The sequence below is a fragment of the Tamandua tetradactyla genome, chromosome 13 (assembly GCF_023851605.1).
Source record: "Tamandua tetradactyla isolate mTamTet1 chromosome 13, mTamTet1.pri, whole genome shotgun sequence".
Lineage (NCBI taxonomy): Eukaryota > Metazoa > Chordata > Mammalia > Pilosa > Myrmecophagidae > Tamandua > Tamandua tetradactyla.
The window spans coordinates 26,208,967-26,228,777 of NC_135339.1; the positions used below are offsets into that span (position 1 = coordinate 26,208,967).

The following is a 19,811-nucleotide window of genomic DNA, read 5'->3' on the forward strand; positions in this document are numbered from 1 at the left end:
CCCACCCTGTGCAGCACATATTCCTGCTCTTGAGTCCAAGGCTGCATAGCCTGAGGATGCCTTCCCTTCCCCCTGCGCCAGCATCCAATTTCTCCAGGTGCCTCATCACTGGGTGGTGGGACTGTGGTGGTCCTTCATGCTGTTTATCAAATATATCCAGCTCTCTGCTTTCCAGGCATATGATAAAACTGCACTTCCCCTCTCCCTTTTATGCTAGGCATAGCCACATGAGCTAAAACCTAAGATCCAGTGCTAACCTACCACATTCCCATCTCAACTTTATGGTGATTGTGGACACATATAAGAGATGAGGCCTCTATCAACTCAGATCCCTGTTGTGACAACAATGGGCAGAAGCCCTCTTTCAACCTGCATTGGGCATATTGTGAAAAAAAGAAATAAACTTTGTTGGGTTGAACCATTGCTATTTGGGGTTTATTTGTTATGGCAGCACAACCCAGCCCATCCTGACCGATACAGGCATCCAACAGCAGAGTTAAAGCTGCTTCAGCCCAACATAGGGTCCCACACTACCTAGCTGTTAGTTCATCTATCGATAATCCACCCCCTGGAAGCATGGCTCATGAGCCAAAGCATATCTCACTGGGACAAAAAGGGCTCACAGGGAAATTGATATGTCCTCCATGGAGATGACAAGGCATCTTCACTTTTCACCAGAGCCCAGATGCCATTTTTTTTTTTTCTTTTAAAGAGAGAGGGAGGAAGGGAAGGAAAGACAGAGAAGGAAGGAAGGATGGAAGGAAGGAAGAAAGGGAAACATCTTTTAAACATTTTCTTGTTTTATTATATTTTGTTTGTTTGTTTGTTTTTTACATGGGCTGGGGCCGGGAATCGAACCGGGGTCCTCCGGCATGGCAGGCAAGCACTCTTGCCCGCTGAGCCACCGCGGCCCGCCCCAAGATGCCATTTTTTAAATTCGCCCTCTTAACCTTCCATGTTTAACATTCAACGATAGGAATAAGATAACCACAATAAACCCTCCTGTTCAAAAGAGGGGAGGGAGGAGGAGGCATAAAGCAATAATCGGTCCATAGGATTCTGAAATCCAGAATAGCCCAGCTTGGCAGTGCTGGGTTATAGTCCAGCCCTGCTTCCTGGGAGTGATTTTCTACGGCTCTTGTCTCAGCCGGGTGAACTCCTGTCTGCAATCTGACTTTTCTTTTTGATAAGAAATGGGCTGTGTTTTGAAATGGAGTAACTTTTTCACTCTGTTTTTTACCTCTCGAAGGCCAGAGGGACAGAGAACTCCTTTCATGTTTAATTGTCCCTGTCCTTTGCAGTTCAGGTTGGTAGTGCTATTGCCAGTACAATCATCTTTAAAACTTTGTGAGATTCCTATGGATCTTGAGTTTTATTTAGAAGAAGAAAATTACTCTCAGGAATCTTTTCAAGAGACACCCCTCCCTACCTTGGACTGAGAGTCAGGACTGTTCCAGCCCAGCACAACCCCCAGACCAAAGAACACATGAGGCAGACTATTTCCCACGAGTCGTAATTGGGAACTTACGAACAGAAGAAGATCCTACCCAATTGGTGGCCGGTTGGGAAAGGAAGGTCAGCACTTCTCCCAAATAAGGTATACATGCCAAGGAGGGTTCAGCAGAGTCTCACGAGATTTGGCTAGGGAAGGGGAGTTATACATTCTTTGACATTTAATGGCTGTCACAATCAAGTATATTCCTGGGGTGTGGGGAGTCCCCGCCGCATGCAGTGCCTTGCTCTCAAAACGGAGGAATAGGTGGGGCCCAGGCCCTTAAAACCCACCCCACACAGCAGAGTACATTGACCATAGGACAAGCACTTCATTCATTAGCAGCAAAAGAGACAACAGGAGTCCCATTAGGAGTCCCACAGAGTGACACCATATTGGACAAAAAAGGGAATTTACCCATTCTACGGATAATTGATAAAACCAGTGATTTCAGTCTAAATGAGGAGATTCTTTTCCACATTTTCCAATGTGCTGAATTCTGCCAGGCCAGCAGGGTATTCCACGCAGTCCAATTTGCAGAGGTCATGGTCCAAGGTAGGCCAGTGGCACCCAACAATAGCAGAGGCCTAGCACCGGAAGGTATTTACTACAATGCTAAGGGAAAAAAGAAATCTTGTTGATCTAACAGAATACAAAGTAAATTTCCATTAGTAGGCAGAAGTGTTCCTGGAGAAGGGGGGCTATGAGATAGTTTTAGATACCATATCTTTTCCCCCTGCAATTGCAGGGGTGACTTCTGGAGTCAAAGCCACAGCTTGCCTGGGCATAGCAAGTGTCCACAGAGTCATACATACTGTACCTCGGGGTATGGGAAGTCCCAGTTGGTTACAAATACAGCTTTTAGCGTTTTGTGAAAACTGTGGTCTAATACATAAATTTTGGGCGACCCTGATATCTCATGGGCTTAGGATTCCCAACCAGCACGGATGCATCAGCCAGGACCCATGGCCAATCGGCCTTATTTTCCCCAACTTCTAATGCTTGTGGCACAGAAAACAGCAAGTGGTTTTCATTGCCTTGTGGCAGTAGCACTGCTGGTCCTTTCACCTGAATTCACAGTGCTTGAATGGGCCTCACTGTTACCAGCTCAATAGGTGCAGGAGCAGCTGCTAGGGTCGTGATTTAGGCTGGTGAGGGCCAGATACAACAGTCATGTCCACTGCTGCAGAGATTACTTATCTTTTAACTGCTTCTTTAAAAGCCCCTTCATTCTTTCTTCTTTCAATGAACCCTGCTGCTGTAGAGTTGTAAGGCAAATGAAATGTCCATATGCAGTCATGTTAGGTTAGTTGTCAGAAGAGGGTGCCCCCATCACTCTCCATAGGTGTGGGGAGCCCAAAGAATGCACTAAGCTTTTCTAAGCTATATATTGTAGCTCTTTGGTTAGCTGTCCCTTTTGGGAAGGCCAGCAACAGTCCAGTGGATTTATCTGTGGCTGTAAAAGTATATTTTGCATCTCTGGATAAGAGAAGGGGCCCAATACAATTTACCTGCCACCTGGTGACCAGAATTTGCTCACAGCCAATGTGACTGAATTGATGAGGAAGCATCCTTGGGCATCGCAGTGAACAGGAGAGGCAGGTATCCACGACTTCCTTCAGTTGTTGTCTGGTAATGAGCAGCTGGAATTGCTGAGCCAGTCTCCAAACAATCTGGTACCCTTGGTGTCCTGTCTTTCTATGCAATCATTCAGCAGCCTCATGCAAAATCAGCTTTAGACTATGTGCTGTTATGTACCCCAGAAAAACCATGTTTTTAAAGCGATCTTCTGGGGACATCTATTGTTTGGTGGGATCTCTTGATTAAGTTGTTTCCATGGAAACCTATTTAAGGAGGGTCTTAATCCTTTCTTGAACCCCTTTATCAGAGAGAAATGAGAACTGACACAGAGGGCAGAGAGATGAAACCAAGAGACATAGATGTTTGGAAATGCTAAGCTAAGAGATGAAACCCACAGTTTGCCCCAGAGATGCTAAGTGAGGACCTACAGACAGAGAGAAAGCCACTAGAATCAGAAGCTGTAAGCAATGAAGTAAAAGCAAGGACCAGTAGATGCCAGCCATATGCCTTCTCAGCTGGCAGAGGTGTTCCAGATGCTGGTAGCCTTTCTTCAAAGTCAAGGTATCTTTCTCCAGATACCTAAATTTGGACATTGTCATGGCCTTAGAACTGAAAATTTGTAACCTAACAATTCCCCTTTGTAAAAGCCAATTTGTTTCTGATATATTGCATTCTGGAAGCATTAGTAAACCAAAACAGACTACAAATTTTTGCTAAAGCATCTGCTTCAATATTGCCAGGTAAAGAATCAGTATTATGGGAGGAGACATGAAACAAGGTTACCTTTCATTTGTGGCAGGTAGTCTAGATATCTTCCCACATTTCTTTTCCCCATAAGGGGTGGCCAACAATTGTTCATTGCTCCTGCTTCCACATGGCCATCCACACTGTCAGGCCACCGTACACTGCCCAGTTGTCAGCACAAACAGTTAAGGCATCTCCTGGTTCATGAACTATGACTAACCATACAGCCCTTAGTTTAGCCATTGGCTGCTTTGCATAGTCCCAGTTTCCCACCATAGAGTGGGAACTAGGGACAACTATTACCTTCCAGGTGGCAGGCTGCCCATGTGCTGGTCCTTCAGCATACCACACAGACTTAGGTATACAGCCAACAGTCTGCCATTGTCAATGGTGGGCACAGAGATGGCCACCTCAGGAGCATCAGCAGGGAGGGGCAAACATTGTTCTTCCACATAAGAAACTGGTCTCAGGATACCATGCATTTCTGCACGTTAGGAGCTGTTGTTCAAAATGCTGTGCTGCAGCAGATAAGCTTTCCATTACATTAATGTGCTTAATTGTGCACTGTCAGAGTGAGGCTTAGTGGCAGTGTCATGCATCCACCCTTGTATGGGAATGGTTGTTATTAATTTCATAGGGCATTTCTGAGTTAGTCCTTCAACTTAAAGTAAGGCATTATGGGCAGCACAGTTGTTTTCCGAAAGGGCTGTATCGTAATTCAGACCAAAGCTGATGGGAACTTGCTTTGTCTGTTGCCTTTGCCACAAGTCCCACCCAAAGCCAATTCATATCTAATTCAAAAAGCACATCTGGGTCCACACCCCACCCACTGCCTACCCCCATAAAGCCTGAGCCAGTGCTATAGTCCATTTCTTTTTTCAAAAGCAGCCTGCTGGGGGTATCCCATTCCCAGGAATGGCTTTTCCTAATCAAAACATACACAGATTTTAACACTGGGGCTAAGTGAGGCATGAAAGGTTTCCAATAACCCAACAATCCCAAGAAAGCCATTAGTTGTTGTGGTGTATGCAACATAGAAAAATATTGTACCTTATCAATTACTACAAAAGGAATAAATTTTGCCTTTCCCCACCATACTACACCCAATAATTTAATAGGACAGCTAAAGCTTTGCAGTTTATCACAATTAATTGCACATCCCCAACTGTTAAGATGAAAATGCAATGAGCCTGAGGTTTCTTTTAGTCCTAGAAAAGGTGCTGGTTAACATGACATCAGCAATATAATGAAATACAGATACACTTTTCCACTTAACCAAATCCTTTGCTATGAGCCTGTGGCGAATGGTCTGACTATGTAAATAGCAGCCCTGTAGGAACACAATGAAAATCCTTTGTTCTCTTTCCCAGGTGAAGATGAAAACGGGTTGACTGACCCTATTGAAGAGAATACTACAGGAACAATATCATTGAGTGCTAATTCCTTGTAGTAAAGAGGCAACCTTCACAAACCTATCCTCTATTTCCCAAGCCTCTTCTTTTTCTCCTTTTCATCATCAAATGAAGAATCCACATTTGATCAAATTGAAGAATCTACAGAATCCCAAGCCTTTGGGTCCCAGTTAGGGGAAGTCAGGATATGTCTCACTTGCCCCTCAGGCAGTTTACACCCTCTTACACTAATATACCAGCATGGTGATATTTCTGAACTCTTATTACATGGTATAGCCTTTCGTTCAATGCATCCTTCAAATCTACTGATTTCTCTTTCTGAGACTGCTGTAGGTGGCCACACCACATACAATAACAGCCGACCTACTGCAGTGCAGTCAAGCAAGTGGGTAACCCCTCCACACATCAAGGAAGCAGGCCACCCCATGATTACCCCCACAGAGTCTCCTTTCCCTAGATTCAGCTCTCTACAGCAGCTGGCTCTTTGGTCTCCTGGCTGGCTCACCAAATGTTCCAGACCAGCATGACCCCAAAACCAAAGAACACACCAGGCAGAATATTACCCATGAATTTTAATTAGGAACTTACAAAAAGGAGAAAATCATACCCAATGGTGGCAGGTTGGGAAATGAAAGTAAGCACCCGCCCAAATAAGAGGGCAAGTGTCAAGGGAGGTGGCTTTTAAGGTTCAGCAGAGTCTTATTAGATTTGGTTAGTCTTGTGAAATTTGGTTTCAACAACCTGTTACCAGATTTGGAGTTTCAGTTGAATCCTGCAAGAGTTGATTAGGGGAGGGGTGGGGCCTAGGCCCTGGGTCATTACAAGGATTCTGCCAAATGCTCTTAACATCCTAACAACCCTCTAGGCTGGCAGTTGTTCCAAGAATCACAGCTGAAGTTTCTTAGTAGGCCTACTGTTTACCTAAAAGCATCTATGAGGCATGTCTTAAATCTTTCTAACGTCCTGTGTTTTGAAGCTATCTGTACCCCAGAAAAGTGAGATTTTAAAGCAAATCCACTTCCTTAGGTGTGGACCCACTGTAAGCAGAATCTTTTGGTGAGTAGGATCTTATGTTGAAATATGACCCACCTTATTCATGGTCTTTTGTTTTTTTAATCTATAGAATCATTTTGATCTTTTAACTAGAAGCATACTTAAAAAGTATTTCCAAGACCATTTGACTGCATAACCTAAAGAGATCAGTTTAAATATTTATTATATATATATTTTAAATAACTTTATTGAGAAACATCCAAACACATACAGTCCAACAATATTATACAATCAGTGGCTCACAAGATAATCACATAGATGTGCATTCTTCAGCATGATCATTTTTAGAACACTTGCATCATTTCAGAAAAGGAAATAAAAAGAAAAATAAAGAACTCATATATCCCATACCAATGCCCCTCCCTCTCACTGACCCAAAGACCATTGCAATCTATCCAATTTTTACCCTTTATCTCCCCCTATTATTTAGTTTTTATCCTTTTTTTTTTTTAATTATTCATCTGTCCATACCCTGGTTAAAAGAAGCATGAGATACAAGGGTTTCACAATCACACAGTCACACTGTAAAAGCTATATGGCTATACAGTCTTCTTCAAGAATCAAGGCTACTGGAGCACAGTTCAACAGCTTCAGGTGCTTCCCTCCAGCCACTCCAATACACCAAAAACTAAAAAAGGATATCTACATAACTACATAAGAATAACCTTCAAGATAACCACCTGAGTGTTTCAAAGTCTCAGCCACTGAGACTTTATTTTGTCTCATTTATTTCTTCCCCCTTTTGGTCAAAAAAGTTTTCTGATTCTGATGATGGAGGGTCCTGGTTCAGCCCCAGGAGTCAGATCCCATGTTGTCAGAGAGATTTACACCCCAGGAGTCATGTCCCATGTAGGGTGTAGGGCAATAAGTTCACCTGCCAAGTTGGCTTAGAGAGAGAGGCCACATCTGAGCAACAAAAGAGGCTCTCCAGGGGTGACTCAGGCATATTATCATTAGGCTTAGCCTCTCTTTGCAGGAATAAGCTTCACAGGAGTAAACCCCAAGAACCTCAGCCCATTGAATTGGTTGTCCTCAAGGTGGGTCTTAATCCTCTTATTGAAGTCCTTTATTAGAGGATGAGAACAAGAGAGAAAGACAGAGAAGCTAAGAGAGAGAGAGGCTTAAAGAGAGAAAAAAACAGAAGCTCAAAGAAAGCCACAGACACAGCAGCCAGGTGTGAAAGCAACGAAACCTGGGAGAGAAGTTCCAGCAGACGCCGCATGTGACTTCCCATGTGACAGAGGAGTCCTGGAATGCCAGCATTCTTTCTTCAGGATGAAGGTATCATCTTGTTGATGCCTCGATTTGGAAATGTTCATGGCCTCAGAACTGTAAACGTGTAAAAGCTAATAAATGCTCATTGTTAAAACCCAGTCCATTTCTGGTACGTTGCATTTTGGCAACTTTAGCAAACGAAAACAGGTCCCAACAATCTTCTAGCTCCATCCTCAACCTGATCTTTACCAGGAAGTCATTTCTTATTTTGAGAAACTTTTCTGGCTGGAAAAACTGCCCTGAACCCTTTATATTTGTCCTGAACCCTTTTAAATTATGTTCAAAAACAAAACAGCTCATTTTATAGCTCAACATTCTCTCTCTTCTCAGTGTTATCAGAGGCAGCAAGAAGCAAGGTGGCACTTTCAGTATTCTTCCTGGAAATGCCTTAGCTAGGTCCACGTGTCTGCTGGGTGCCCTTTCCCTCTTCCAGGTTCCTGAGGGTGCTGGTGTTCCTGATGCTTTTGAGTCCTTTTTCCGGTAGCAACTTCCTCACAGTCTTTTTTTTTTTTTTTTTTTTTTTTTTAAAGAGAGAGGGAGGAAGGGAAGGAAAGACAGAGAGAAGGAAGGAAGGGAGGAAGACAGGGAAACATCTTTAAACATTTTCTTGTTTTATTATATTTTGTTTGTTTGTTTGTTTTTTACATGGGCTGGGGCCGGGAATCGAACCGAGGTCCTCCGGCATGGCAGGCAAGCACTCTTGCCCGCTGAGCCACCGCGGCCCGCCCCTCACTGTCTTTTTTTAAAAACTTTCTATTACATACAAAATAGGGCCTAATTCTTAGGTGCACAGCTTGAAGAATTTTCACAAATTGACAGACCCATATACTCAATACTGCAGATCAAGACATAGAAAATACGAGAAGCCCACTCATAGCCTCTTTCTGTCACTAAATCCCCAAAAGCAATAATGACTCCGAGATGTAACACTATAGATTCATTTTTTAAGTCAGATTTCTCAAGGTATAATTTACATACAGTAAAATTGATGCTTTTTAGGTGAACAGTTCTATGTATTTGGCAAAGGCCAGTCATGTAACCACACCACAATCAAGATATGGAATATTTTAATTCCCCCATGAAAGTTCCCCTATGCCCCTCTGCAGTCAGCCCCTCCCCTCCTGCCACATCCAGGCCCGTGCAAACACTAATCTTTTCTCTCCCTATGTTTTGTGCTTTACAGAATGTTATATAAATGGAATGACACAGTATATAGCCTTTTGATTCTGACATCTCACTTAGCCTAATGCTTTCAAGATTCATCCAGGCTGTTAAATGTGTCGGCAGTTCATTCCTTTTTATTACTAATGAGGGTTCCAATGTACGACTGCACCACTGCTGTGACCAACTCAGCACGAGGGGTTGAGGAAAGCACCACGAATCTGAAAAATAAAGACACTCACACAGAAGAGTCTTTTAAGATGAGAGCAGGAGACTCACATCTCAAAAGACAAGAGCCCTGAACGCTTGCTCAGCACCATATTTATTTTCTCAGTACAGCAGGGAGTGCACAGAAATAACTTTTTGTTTGTGTTTATTTTTTAACAGTGTGCTCAGACAGAGAGAGTGCCTGTTTCTTCATTATCGGGGTAATGATTATGGAACACAGAGCAGGTTTTTCCTCTGCCTTTACTGGAATGATAGCCAAGTGCGTGTTTCTCAACTTTGGCTAACTTTTGCTTTCTGAAGTTACCATTCCACCATAACCCACAGGTCTCAGTGTTCTGAGTCTGCAGATGTTTTGCAAAGCTGTTGCTTTGACTTTTCTTATTTTTCCCTTCACATCACAATTTATCAGCTCACTTGCCGAGAGACATTTAATGGATCATTTCCAATTGGGGGCTACTACAACTAAAGATGCGATAAACCTTGCAAATAGGTATTTGTGTGGTCACATATTTTCATATCTCTTGGGTAAAGAATGAGTGGGATTGCTGATTCATAACTTAGGTGCATGTTTAACTTCACTAAGAAACTCCAAATTGTCTTACAAAGAGGCTGAACAGTTTGCATTTCCAGCAGTAGCACATGAGATTCCAGTGGCTCACACACTCATTAGCACGTAGTCTTGTTGGATTGGGTTTTGGGGGAATTTTTTTTTTTTTTTTTTGGTCATTCTATGAGGCCTGTAGTGTATTTCACTGTGGTATTAAATGGCATTTCTCTAATGATCTCCCGGGAAGGGGACTCTCTCTGCATTCTCTCCGCATTCCTGCCCTTCTCCCAGGGGCAGACTCCTGTAGCCTGAGTGCTGGGAGAGCAGGACTGGGGTACAGGATGGGGGGAGGGGGAGCAGTGGTTTCTCTGTCCCGTAGCCTCAGTGTCCCGTGGCCTCCGTGGCCTGTGCTCCAGACTCTGCTGAAATCCAAAGCGGGTCTTGTGCAGAAGCGTCTGGGGCCCCTCCTGGGGGCAGCAGCCTCTAATGGAGGAGGTGGGGGAATCCTGAGCCCAGACCTTCCCTGGCTGCAGAGGGCTTTTTCTCCTTCTGGAAATGAGGTCACCGTGGTCTTTCTCGGGGCCAGGGCTTCGCTGGCCCTCACCTCTGAGACCAGGGTCAGACAGGACAGCAGCAGCCAACCCTCTCCCGCCCACCGGCACCGCCCGGGGCCTGTGTCGCATCTCTTCCCCTTCCCCCAGCCATTCTCACGAGCACCCACCCGAGGCCCACGGACAAAAGCCTGTTGGTGCGCACAGACGCTCCTGAGATCTGGGTGCCGCTATTCCAGATCTGCAGCCGCAGAGCCTTCAAGTTTTAGCTGTTCTCTCCCTAGCCCTGCTGCTGAGGCCGTCTGAGCCCCGCGCACACCCCGGGCAGCAGTATTGCCCTGACTGCCCTATGTGAGGTCAGCTGCCTGATGGCCCAGAGACATGATCTGTACTGTTTCCGGCTGTTCTCACCGTTACAGTGGGAGCAACACTCTGTCTAGCTTTCTACCTCCTAAGTGGAAGTGGAACACCTCCACACCATCTTTTAAGCCTTCCTACCACCTTCCACCCACTGCCCATTGTAGGTCTGTCTTATGGCAACACCACTTTCAGGTACTCATTTCTGTAAAACTTGATAGCTTGAGGAAAATGCATATTGTTGTTTCTCACACTTCTGGGGGCTGGCTCTCTCTGCTGGTGGTTCTCTCCTGAGGTCTCAGGTGTGACTGCAGGTAGACAGAGGTGCTGGGACTGCAGTGGTTCTGGCTGTCAGCTGAAGCTCCTAGAGCCTGTGGACCAGAGCACAGCAGATGGTGGCCTCTCCCTGTCGCTGGGCTTCTCACCCCAAAGTGAGAGTTCCAGGAGACCAAAGCAGAAGCTGTGGACTCCTTCTGACCAACCTCAGAAGTCACACGTGACACTTCTGCCACATTCAAGTCAATACAGGTCCCGCCCTGATTCATTGTGGAGAGAACTATACAAGGACATCAATTGGGGGTCAGTGTCCCGGGGGAGCCAGCTTTGGAGGCTGCTAACACACTGCCTAACAACATACCCAAAAGGAGACTCTTCTCATTTAGGTCTTAAATATATCTAACTATAAAGGTAACAGAAGAAAAAGAATATTTTTGTGACAGAGTGAAGAAGGCATATCAACTAAAGTTTCAAAAGCAAAAATTCATAAGGCATGGGGGAAAAACAGGTGAATCTTATTACTTTAAATTAAAAGATGCCACCAAACAAAAGTAATTGTGGAAGAAGGTAGTGTACAGATGCGAAGAATGGGAGGAGATATTTGCAAGATCTAATCGACAAGCAATTATTATCTAGATACAAACTTCCACAAGTCAACCAGAAAAAGATGGAAAGGATATTAAAAAGCAGTTTACCAATTGTAAATCCCAAATGCTAACAAGCATACAAAGAGATGGTCAATATCATGAGTAATCAGAAAAAAATGCGAGTAAAACAACAGTGAACTACCATTTTATACTTATTAGCCTGGCTTTCAAATAGCTCCCAGCATCTCCAAGCATCTGTGTCTTGGTTTCATCTCTCTGCTCCCTGCAGCTCTGAGTTCTCCCTCATAAAGAGCTCCAGGGAAGGATTAAGACCCACTTTGAATGGGTGGGCCACATCTCCATGGAAACAACCTAATCAAAAGTTCCTACCCAAATAACAGGTCTGTCCCCACAAGATTAGAAGAACATGTGCTTTTCTGGGCAACAAAATAGTTTCAAACCAGCACAAGCCCCAGACTGGAAGCAACCCAGATGTCCAACAACAGGTGAATGAACAAACTGTGGCATAACAATAAACGATAAATAGTGGGACACTATAAAATAAATACAATGAATTGTATCAATAAAAAGGAAGCAACTATGCTCCAACAGGCTGAGTTTCAAAATAATTATGTTGAGTGAAAACCAGACACAGAAGAGTGCATATTGTATAATTCTGTGTACTCAAAATTCTAGAAAATGCAGGTGGTAATGGTGGAAAGATCAGCGGTTGACTGGGGGTGGGCTGCGGGGAGGGAGGAATCACACAAGGACACAAGGAAACTCTCAAGGCTGATGGATACAGTCAGAATCTTGACCTGGTTTCATGGAAGCATATATAATAGCAAACATCAAATTGCACACTTAAAATATGTGCAGGTTATTGCATGTCAAAAATACCCCCATAAATATCTATATCCAACAGAACGAAAGAGGACCCCACTACCATAAACCTTATAGAAAAAAATGTAGGGAAACATCTTCAAGATCTAGGCATAGGGGGTGGTTTCTTAGACTTCATGCCCAAAGCACAAGCAACGAAGGAAACAATAAGTAAATGGGACCTCCTCAAAACTGAATATGCCTGTGCTTCAAAGGACTTTGTCATAAGTGTGAAAAGGCAGCCAACTCAATGGGAAAAAATATTTGGAAACCACATTTCTGATAAGATTCGATATCCAGGATATATAAAGAAATACTACAACTTAACAATAAAAAAGACAAAAAACCTTATAAAAAATGGGCAAAAGATATGAATAGACATTGCTCCGAAGAGGAAATACAAATGGCTAAAAAGCACATAAAAAATGCTCAGCTTCACTAGCTACTAGAGAAACGCAAGTCAAAACCATAATGGAATATCATTTCACACTTACTAGAATGTGAACTATTAAACAAGCATAAAACAAACAGGAAAGTACAAGTGTCGGAGAGGATGTGGAAAAATAGGAACACTGAATTCACTGCTGGCGGAAATGTAAAAAGATGGTTTGGCGGTTCTTCAGTGAGATAAGTACAGACCTGCCTACAACTAGAAATCCTGCTGGTAGATATATACCTGGAAGAACTGAAAGCAGAGACATAAACAGACATTTGCACACTGAGGTTCATCGCAGCATTATTCACAATAGCCAAAAGATGGAAAGAACCCAAGTGTCCATCAACCGACGAACAGATAAAATGTGTATATATGTACAATGGAATATTACTCAGCAGTAAGAAGGAATGAAGTCCTGAAGCCCACAACCTGGATGGTCCTTGAGAACATTATGTTGAGTGAAATAAGTCAGACACAAAAGGAAAAATATTGTATGATCTCACTAATATGAGCTAATAATAATATGTAAACTCAGTCATAAAATCTAGACTATAGGTTACCAGGAGACAGAATGAGGGTAGAGAACAGGAAGCGCATGTTTATCGTGTGCAGAATTTTTAACTAGGTTCAATTTAAATATTTGGAAATGGATAAATGTGAGTGTAATTAACAGCACTGAATCATGTGTGTGATGATGGTTGGAAAGAGAAGTTTACATTTGTGTACGTCACTAGAAGGAAAGCTAGAGGTAAAGATATGGGACTGTATAATGCAATGAATCTCATGGTGGACAATGATTGTGAGCAACAGTGCAAGTATTAAGTTCTCTCATGAACTAGAACAAATAAATGTATGTCACTGTTACAAGGAGTTAATAGAATGGTATGTGGGGAAAATGTGCCTATTGAAAACTATGGACTATTGATAGTAATATTTTAATGTTCTTTCATCAACAATAAAATTGTAGCACACCAATCCTAAGGAATTACAAGGGGGGGAATAATGGGGGGAAGAGGTGGCATGGGTGTTTCTGGTTTTGCTTTTTGTAATGAAAAAAAATGTAATGAAATGTTCTAAAACCAACTGTGGTGACAAACGTAGAACTATGTGATGATTCTGTGAACCACTGATTGTATATTTTGGATGGGTTGTATGGTGTGCAAATATATCTCAATAAAGTTGCATTAAAAAATAATGCCCCCAGTAGCCATGTTTCTTGAAGATGATTGAATAATAATATACCTTTCACAATGTGACTGTGTGATTGTGAAAACCTTGTCTGATGCTCCTTTTATCTACCTTGTCAACAGAAGAGTAGAATATATGGAATAAAAATAAATAATAGGGGGAACAAATGTTAAAATAAATTTAGTTTGAAATGCTAGTGATCAGTGAAAGCGAGGGGTAAGGGGTATGGTAGGTATAATCTTTTTTTTTCTGTTTTCGCTTTATTTCTTTTTCTGTTGTCTTTTTATTTCTTTTTCTGAATTGATGCAAATGTTCTAAGAAATGATGAATATGCAACTAAGTGATGATATTGTGAATTACTGATTTTCTATGTTAATTTTTATTTCATTTGTTAATTTTTTTAATTAATAAATAAATTTAAAAAAATAAAAAACATAATGCCCCAATAAAGTGTTTTCTTAAAAGAAAAAGCTTGGAGAAAAAAAGAAGAAAGAAAGAAAAAGCTTGGGAATCTTGCGCTCAGGATCACACAGCTGGTAAATCACAATGCACCATTCAAACCCAGAACTCTGCATTCGGAGCCCGCATACTGAACCCCACGGCTCCCTGTAACAAAGGCACCAAGTACAGCTGTGAGAGGAAAGTGCTGGAAAGGACCACAGTGGCGGAGGGATCCCTCTTGACTCTTGAGCGTCCGTCGCAACTGTTAATCATTACCCGGGCCAGCAAGGCCGAGGCTGAAGAGCCGCCTAGTCCGCGGCTCGGGGCTCCTCCCGGCTCAGGGCTCCTCCCGGCTCGAGGCTCCTCCCTGGCGCGCCGGCTCCGCTCAGACCCGCGGACCTTTCCCGGGCTAGGTGACCGCTCCCGGCTCCAAGCTCCTCCCTGCCCTGGGGGCGGCCCTTCCGCGGCTCCGCCCGGCGCCTTGCCCACTGCGAGGCCTGCGGCGCTTTCCGGTGCACCCGATCTACTGCTCGCTTGCGTCCGCCCCGCGCTTGGACATGGTGAGCGGCGGGGTGGGGGGGACCAGGCGGGGGCCGCGATCGGGGCTGCGGGGTGCGGGAATCGCTCGAGGGTGGGCTGCCCCAGCGGGGCGCGGGCGGGAGCTAGGAGCCCAGCGCAGGTTCCGGCCCAGGCCGCCCTCTGTCCGTTCTCGACCCTCCAGCCTTCAAGGCTCAAGTAGGAGGGGCCCCCGGAAACCCCCTACGGACCTGCCGCGCGCCGGGCTCCGAGTTGGCGTCTCCTGGCCTAAGAATGGGAGCCTTGAGTTCACGCCCGGCTCCCACCTTACGGAAGTGCGCGGGGGAAACTGAGGCCCAGAGAGGGGCGGTGCAGCGAGGCGCCACACCCGGGAAACTGCTCCCTCCGCATCACAGTGCTGGGGTGGTGTGTAGGACCTGCCTGGGTGGATGGGGCCGTGGGACCTGGGGACGGGACGGGGTGGGGAGGGGCGTCCCAGTGAGCCAGCAGATACCGTACCCCTGAGAGGCACGGGTTCTGTTCTGTAGTTCTGAACGTGGAGGGCAGAAACTGTGAATTTGTCTGTTCATTTGCGTGCGTGTCCCCTCCTCTCCTGTCTTGCACTTCTGCCCTCACGCCCACTGCAGTGTCTGACTGGAAGGCTGCCCTCCATGCACCCCTCTACTGTCCCTGGGTCTTGGAGCCAGCCCCTGGAGCCTAATTTGAAGTCTGCCCAGCAGTGGGGGCGTGATCACATCCCTACTCCAGGCAGCCTTGCTCACCTGTGCTGCACTCACCCTCCCCAACCCAGCTAGGGAGGTGAGGGTGCGCCCGTGGGGACAGCAGGGAGGGTCTAGGCCCTGGAAGCTTTCCTAAAAACAGCCCATTTCTGATCCAAAGGCATTGGAAGCAGTCAGAACTGCCGTGGCAACTGGGGTGGCATCTTGAAGCTATGGCCACTGGGGCTGAGCAGTGCTGATTGTGAGGTGCACCAAGGCAGACAGTGGGTAATCAATACCCCCCTCTGCACACTGCCCCAGAGGCAAGAGGCCTGAACTGTGATCTGCCAAACGCACATGACCCTCCCCCCTCACTAATCCTGAGATCCCAGCGGGGTAGGTCATTTTAGCTCCAGAATGTGGGACTTGGGGGATTCCAGAAGACTCTAAAGAAGAAGGGGGTTCCCCAGGAGCTCACCAGTACCCACCCACCACTTTCAGAGCCAAAGGAGTAAACAATGGATTCTAATGGCTCAGCTGACTTCAGGGGTCTGGTTGCTTGGATACACAGACCAGCCTCATCAGCCACAGAAAAAGGGCAAGTTCTGAAATAGAGAAGAGCTTGGACAGATGATGTCGGTAAACTCTGCCATCTCTGTATTTATCCAGAGTGTAGTGGAGGGAAAGACGAGGCACCAAACCAGAACAGAAGAACCTATCCGAGAGAACACCTATTTTCAGGAGAGAGGACTTACCAGAGCATTACAGTGTGCCTCCAGTTCTACCCCAGACATACAGGGCCCATCCCAAGCCCATTGGCCCCAGGAAGTCTTTTTTAAAATGCAGATGACTGCTCACCTAATAACAGTGTAATTTACTAACTTGTCCCTCTGGTCCCTCAGCTGGCCCACTGGGAGAGATTATTGTCCCTTTTACCTATGAAGCCAAAAGAGGTGATGTGGGACAAGAGGTGATGTGGTACACAGGCACATGGCTGGGACTGGCAGAACTGGGATCAGTCCTGCCAGTTCAACCCAGGATTTCTGCTTCAAGCAGCCTCACAGATGTTAAAGTAACATGATCACATTCTCTCACCAGGCCTAGTTGCTTCATTTTGTTTTGTATCTTATCTGTTTCTGTCTTGGGTGGTTCTGTTGCAGGACTCTAAATTCTAGGATCCCTTGGGCTCCTGGACTAGATCGTCCTAGAGGACAGAGCTAACCTTTGCTCCCTGGTATTCTCAGAAGGTTCACCTCATTGTGAGGTTGTGCCAGTATGGGCTGCCTTGGGTCCACTTTGCATAATAGGTAAATAGGACAGGGGTAGGGTTTGTAGATCGCCCTTGGCCTTCCGGAGTTGCCAGAGCAGAGGACGGAAAGCCTAGTGCTGATTCCTTCACCAGGCTCCCAGGGATGCTGATTCAGTAGGTCTGGGACAGGACCTAGAATCTGTATTTGTCACAGGTGGTACACAGACCACATTTTGGGAACAGTGTCACTGAGTGGGTTGGGGGACAATGGACAAGTTATTTCCCTACTTGCCCTTTCTAGGCCTCAGTTTCCTTTCAATATACCTTAAGGTGAGTAAGGGCAGGAAAAAGAAGATTGGAGAGTTGGGGGTAGTTTTCCTGAAAGGCTGTGTTGCAATACATTTAAATCTGGACCTGATTTCACTTTTATTCCTCATTAATGTAATAGACCTTAGTTTGGGAGGAGGAAGGGGTCCTCTGAAAGACTTCTGGGGGGTGGGAAGGGGTGTTTCTCAGCCAAATGGCTTTGTGGTGATTTGTATTACCCTTAGGGATTTTCTTTCTCTGAGGGATGTGTAAAACCCAAGACTTAAGAACCTATAAGTGAATGAGCTAGGACTCCACCTCCTGAACAGGGCTAGTCTGCTGCCCTTTGACAGTGTCATCCAGCATCCAAGCACCAGTGGAGGCTGGCCAGATTCCCCCCAAAGCTCTGAGCAACTGTTTTTGGATCTGTAAAAGGAAATGCCCTTGGACCTGTATATTTTTCCTCTTAGGCCGGCAAAGCACACAGGCTAAGTGCTGAGGAGAGAGACCAACTGCTGCCAAACCTGAGGGCTGTGGGATGGAATGAGCTGGAAGGCCGCGATGCCATCTTCAAGCAGTTCAATTTCAAAGACTTCAATAGGGTATGGGGCCAGGGTGGGACATTTTTCTAACAAAGTCAGAACTTGTTCTTTACCTTAGATGCTCAGATACTACACTAATCTAGGGACTATGCCAATGGGAAAATTAACTTCCCTAAATTACTTTAGAAAGTGTTATCCTTGGGGGTTAGGCAGTGGGGAGATGGGTCTTGGGCTTTCCCCATCTAGAACTTTTAGGGGATCCTAAGAAGACATAGTTCTGAAAACAGAATATGACTGTTAGACCAAAAGACTTGCCAACACGAAACCTCTTCTGGTGTTTCCACCTCAGTAGTGATCCAAGTAACAAGACTTCCTTCCTATAGCAGAACAGCCTTACACTAGAGCCTCAGAACCAGGGATAAGATGCCAAGTAGGCAGTGATTCAGAGTGGCGGGGTCTCCCTCTTAGTGAGCTAGTCCATCCTCCTGTATCTAGGCCTGAAACTAGCCACCAGCGGGACCCAGGACTCCCTTCTCTCAGAACACTAACCTGGGACTCTTGACTGCGATAGGCATTTGGATTCATGACCAGAGTGGCCCTGCAGGCCGAGAAACTCGACCACCATCCTGAATGGTTTAACGTGTACAACAAGGTGAGTGATAGTGTGCACCTCTGTTCTGCTCAGCCCTTGCCCACGTTTACAGAACTCCAACTCACTGCAAAGACCCTTGCCTTGGACTTGACATGGGCCTGTCTCACTCATAGGTTGACTGTCCTCTCACCCTGTCCTGTTATCTAATTTCTGACCTCATTAAGATTGTCCATTCAACTCAACATAAATACCCCTGGAAAACATTGTCTCACTATAAATTAAAGCATGCAAATTAAACCACTTGTGAGATATTGTGGTTAAAGCAGACAGCGAGAAGACAAAGCCCAAGGAAGGGCAGGCCATGGGAAACAGGCATACTTCTTCACTGTTAATAGCTCTAAAGGGCGTAAATCTTTCTGGAAGTATAGAAGAATGCAAAAGGAGATATGAAATAAGAAAACCCATGCACAGCAAACAGATTGGACTGTACTTAATGTATTGAGACCATCATTCAGCACCTGCCTTATGCCAAGAGCTATGCTGGACTTTTTATAAAAACATAAAGGCTGGAAGAGGGTATCTATAATTGATAGTGTTTAGGAGTTAAGAGTTCATTTTTGGTCCTTTCTTAGCTTTTAGTTTGCTCTTGATGTTTAGCTGTTTAATTTTTGTCCTATATCTGAAGTCACCATTTTTGAAAAACAGCCAGGGGGAGATGTGATAGAAGACAGCTTTGCACTGTTATAGACATGAGAGCAGTTGTCAGGAAGACAACCTCTCAAGGAGAGATTTTAGTGATGAGCTACTATTCTGGAGCTCTCTGTGTGGTGGGACCCAATAGCTAAAGGCTCTCTCCTGCTCTTCAGTAAGTTAGCTCAGTGGAATGAGCTTGTCCTGCATTTCTGGTCTTGTTTCAGGTCCACATCACCTTGAGTACCCATGAATGTGCAGGCCTTTCAGAACGGGACATAAACCTGGCCAGCTTCATTGAACAAGTAGCAGTGTCCATGGCATAGACCCTGCCTTTCCTCTTGTAATTCCTCGGGGTTCCAGGTGACTGAACTGGAAGGAGACCTTGCTGCAAGTCAGAATTGCCAAGTCAACCCTGCTGCCTCCATCTAGGGGTGAGTCCTTGCTGTGGAAAGAGGTGATGACCATTTCACTGCCAACACCAGGACTGGACACCTTCCCACCCCCACATACTACTCTGCTTATTCTTGGGGCTCTGTTATGTGTACACTCTTTTGAATAAGCTTCTCCCTCTTTGCAACCTCCCAACAACAGTAATTTCTTTCCTGTCTGCACCTTGGTTCCTTTCTAATTCATTTTCCAAGAAGCTGTGGTAGAGAGGGAAACAAAGTCCTGTCTTAGAAACCAGAGCCTTAAAATGATGAAAATACAATGTGCTTTTATGCCTCAAATAAAACTCTTATCTCTCACTTAGTCTCAAACTCTAGAACATTCTTTTCCACAGGTGGAATCAACTGAACAGGCATTTAAAGCACTCTGCAAGGTGCTGTACAAGGTACTGAGGAACAAAGGGGATGGACTACCCTGCTTTAAAGTTCATTCATTATTTTGGGGGGGAATCAAACAAGGGAACAGTATGGAAGTATGGAATAATGAAAAAGTACACTTGAATTTTAAAAACCCATAGCAAACAGATCAGACTGCTT

The 19,811-nt window shown here is 45.0% G+C and overlaps 1 protein-coding gene across 1 annotated transcript; it reads left to right on the forward strand.

The window, feature by feature from the left end:
* Positions 1–14,644: 14,644 nt before the first annotated feature.
* On the forward strand, positions 14,645–19,578 carry PCBD1 (pterin-4 alpha-carbinolamine dehydratase 1). The gene is made up of 4 exons (XM_077125016.1): positions 14,645–14,771; positions 17,472–17,603; positions 18,115–18,195; positions 19,053–19,578. Exons 1-4 carry the CDS (start codon positions 14,769–14,771, stop codon positions 19,149–19,151), a joined length of 315 nt encoding a protein of 104 aa, XP_076981131.1. The 5' UTR covers positions 14,645–14,768; the 3' UTR covers positions 19,152–19,578.
* The last annotated feature ends 233 nt before the right edge of the window (positions 19,579–19,811 follow it).

Coding starts and splice junctions, on each gene's coding strand:
- PCBD1 (XM_077125016.1), top strand. Junction 17,604..18,114: donor ATTTCAAAGACTTCAATAGG/GTATGGGGCCAG, acceptor TGACTGCGATAG/GCATTTGGATTCATGACCAG. Junction 18,196..19,052: donor GGTTTAACGTGTACAACAAG/GTGAGTGATAGT, acceptor GTCTTGTTTCAG/GTCCACATCACCTTGAGTAC.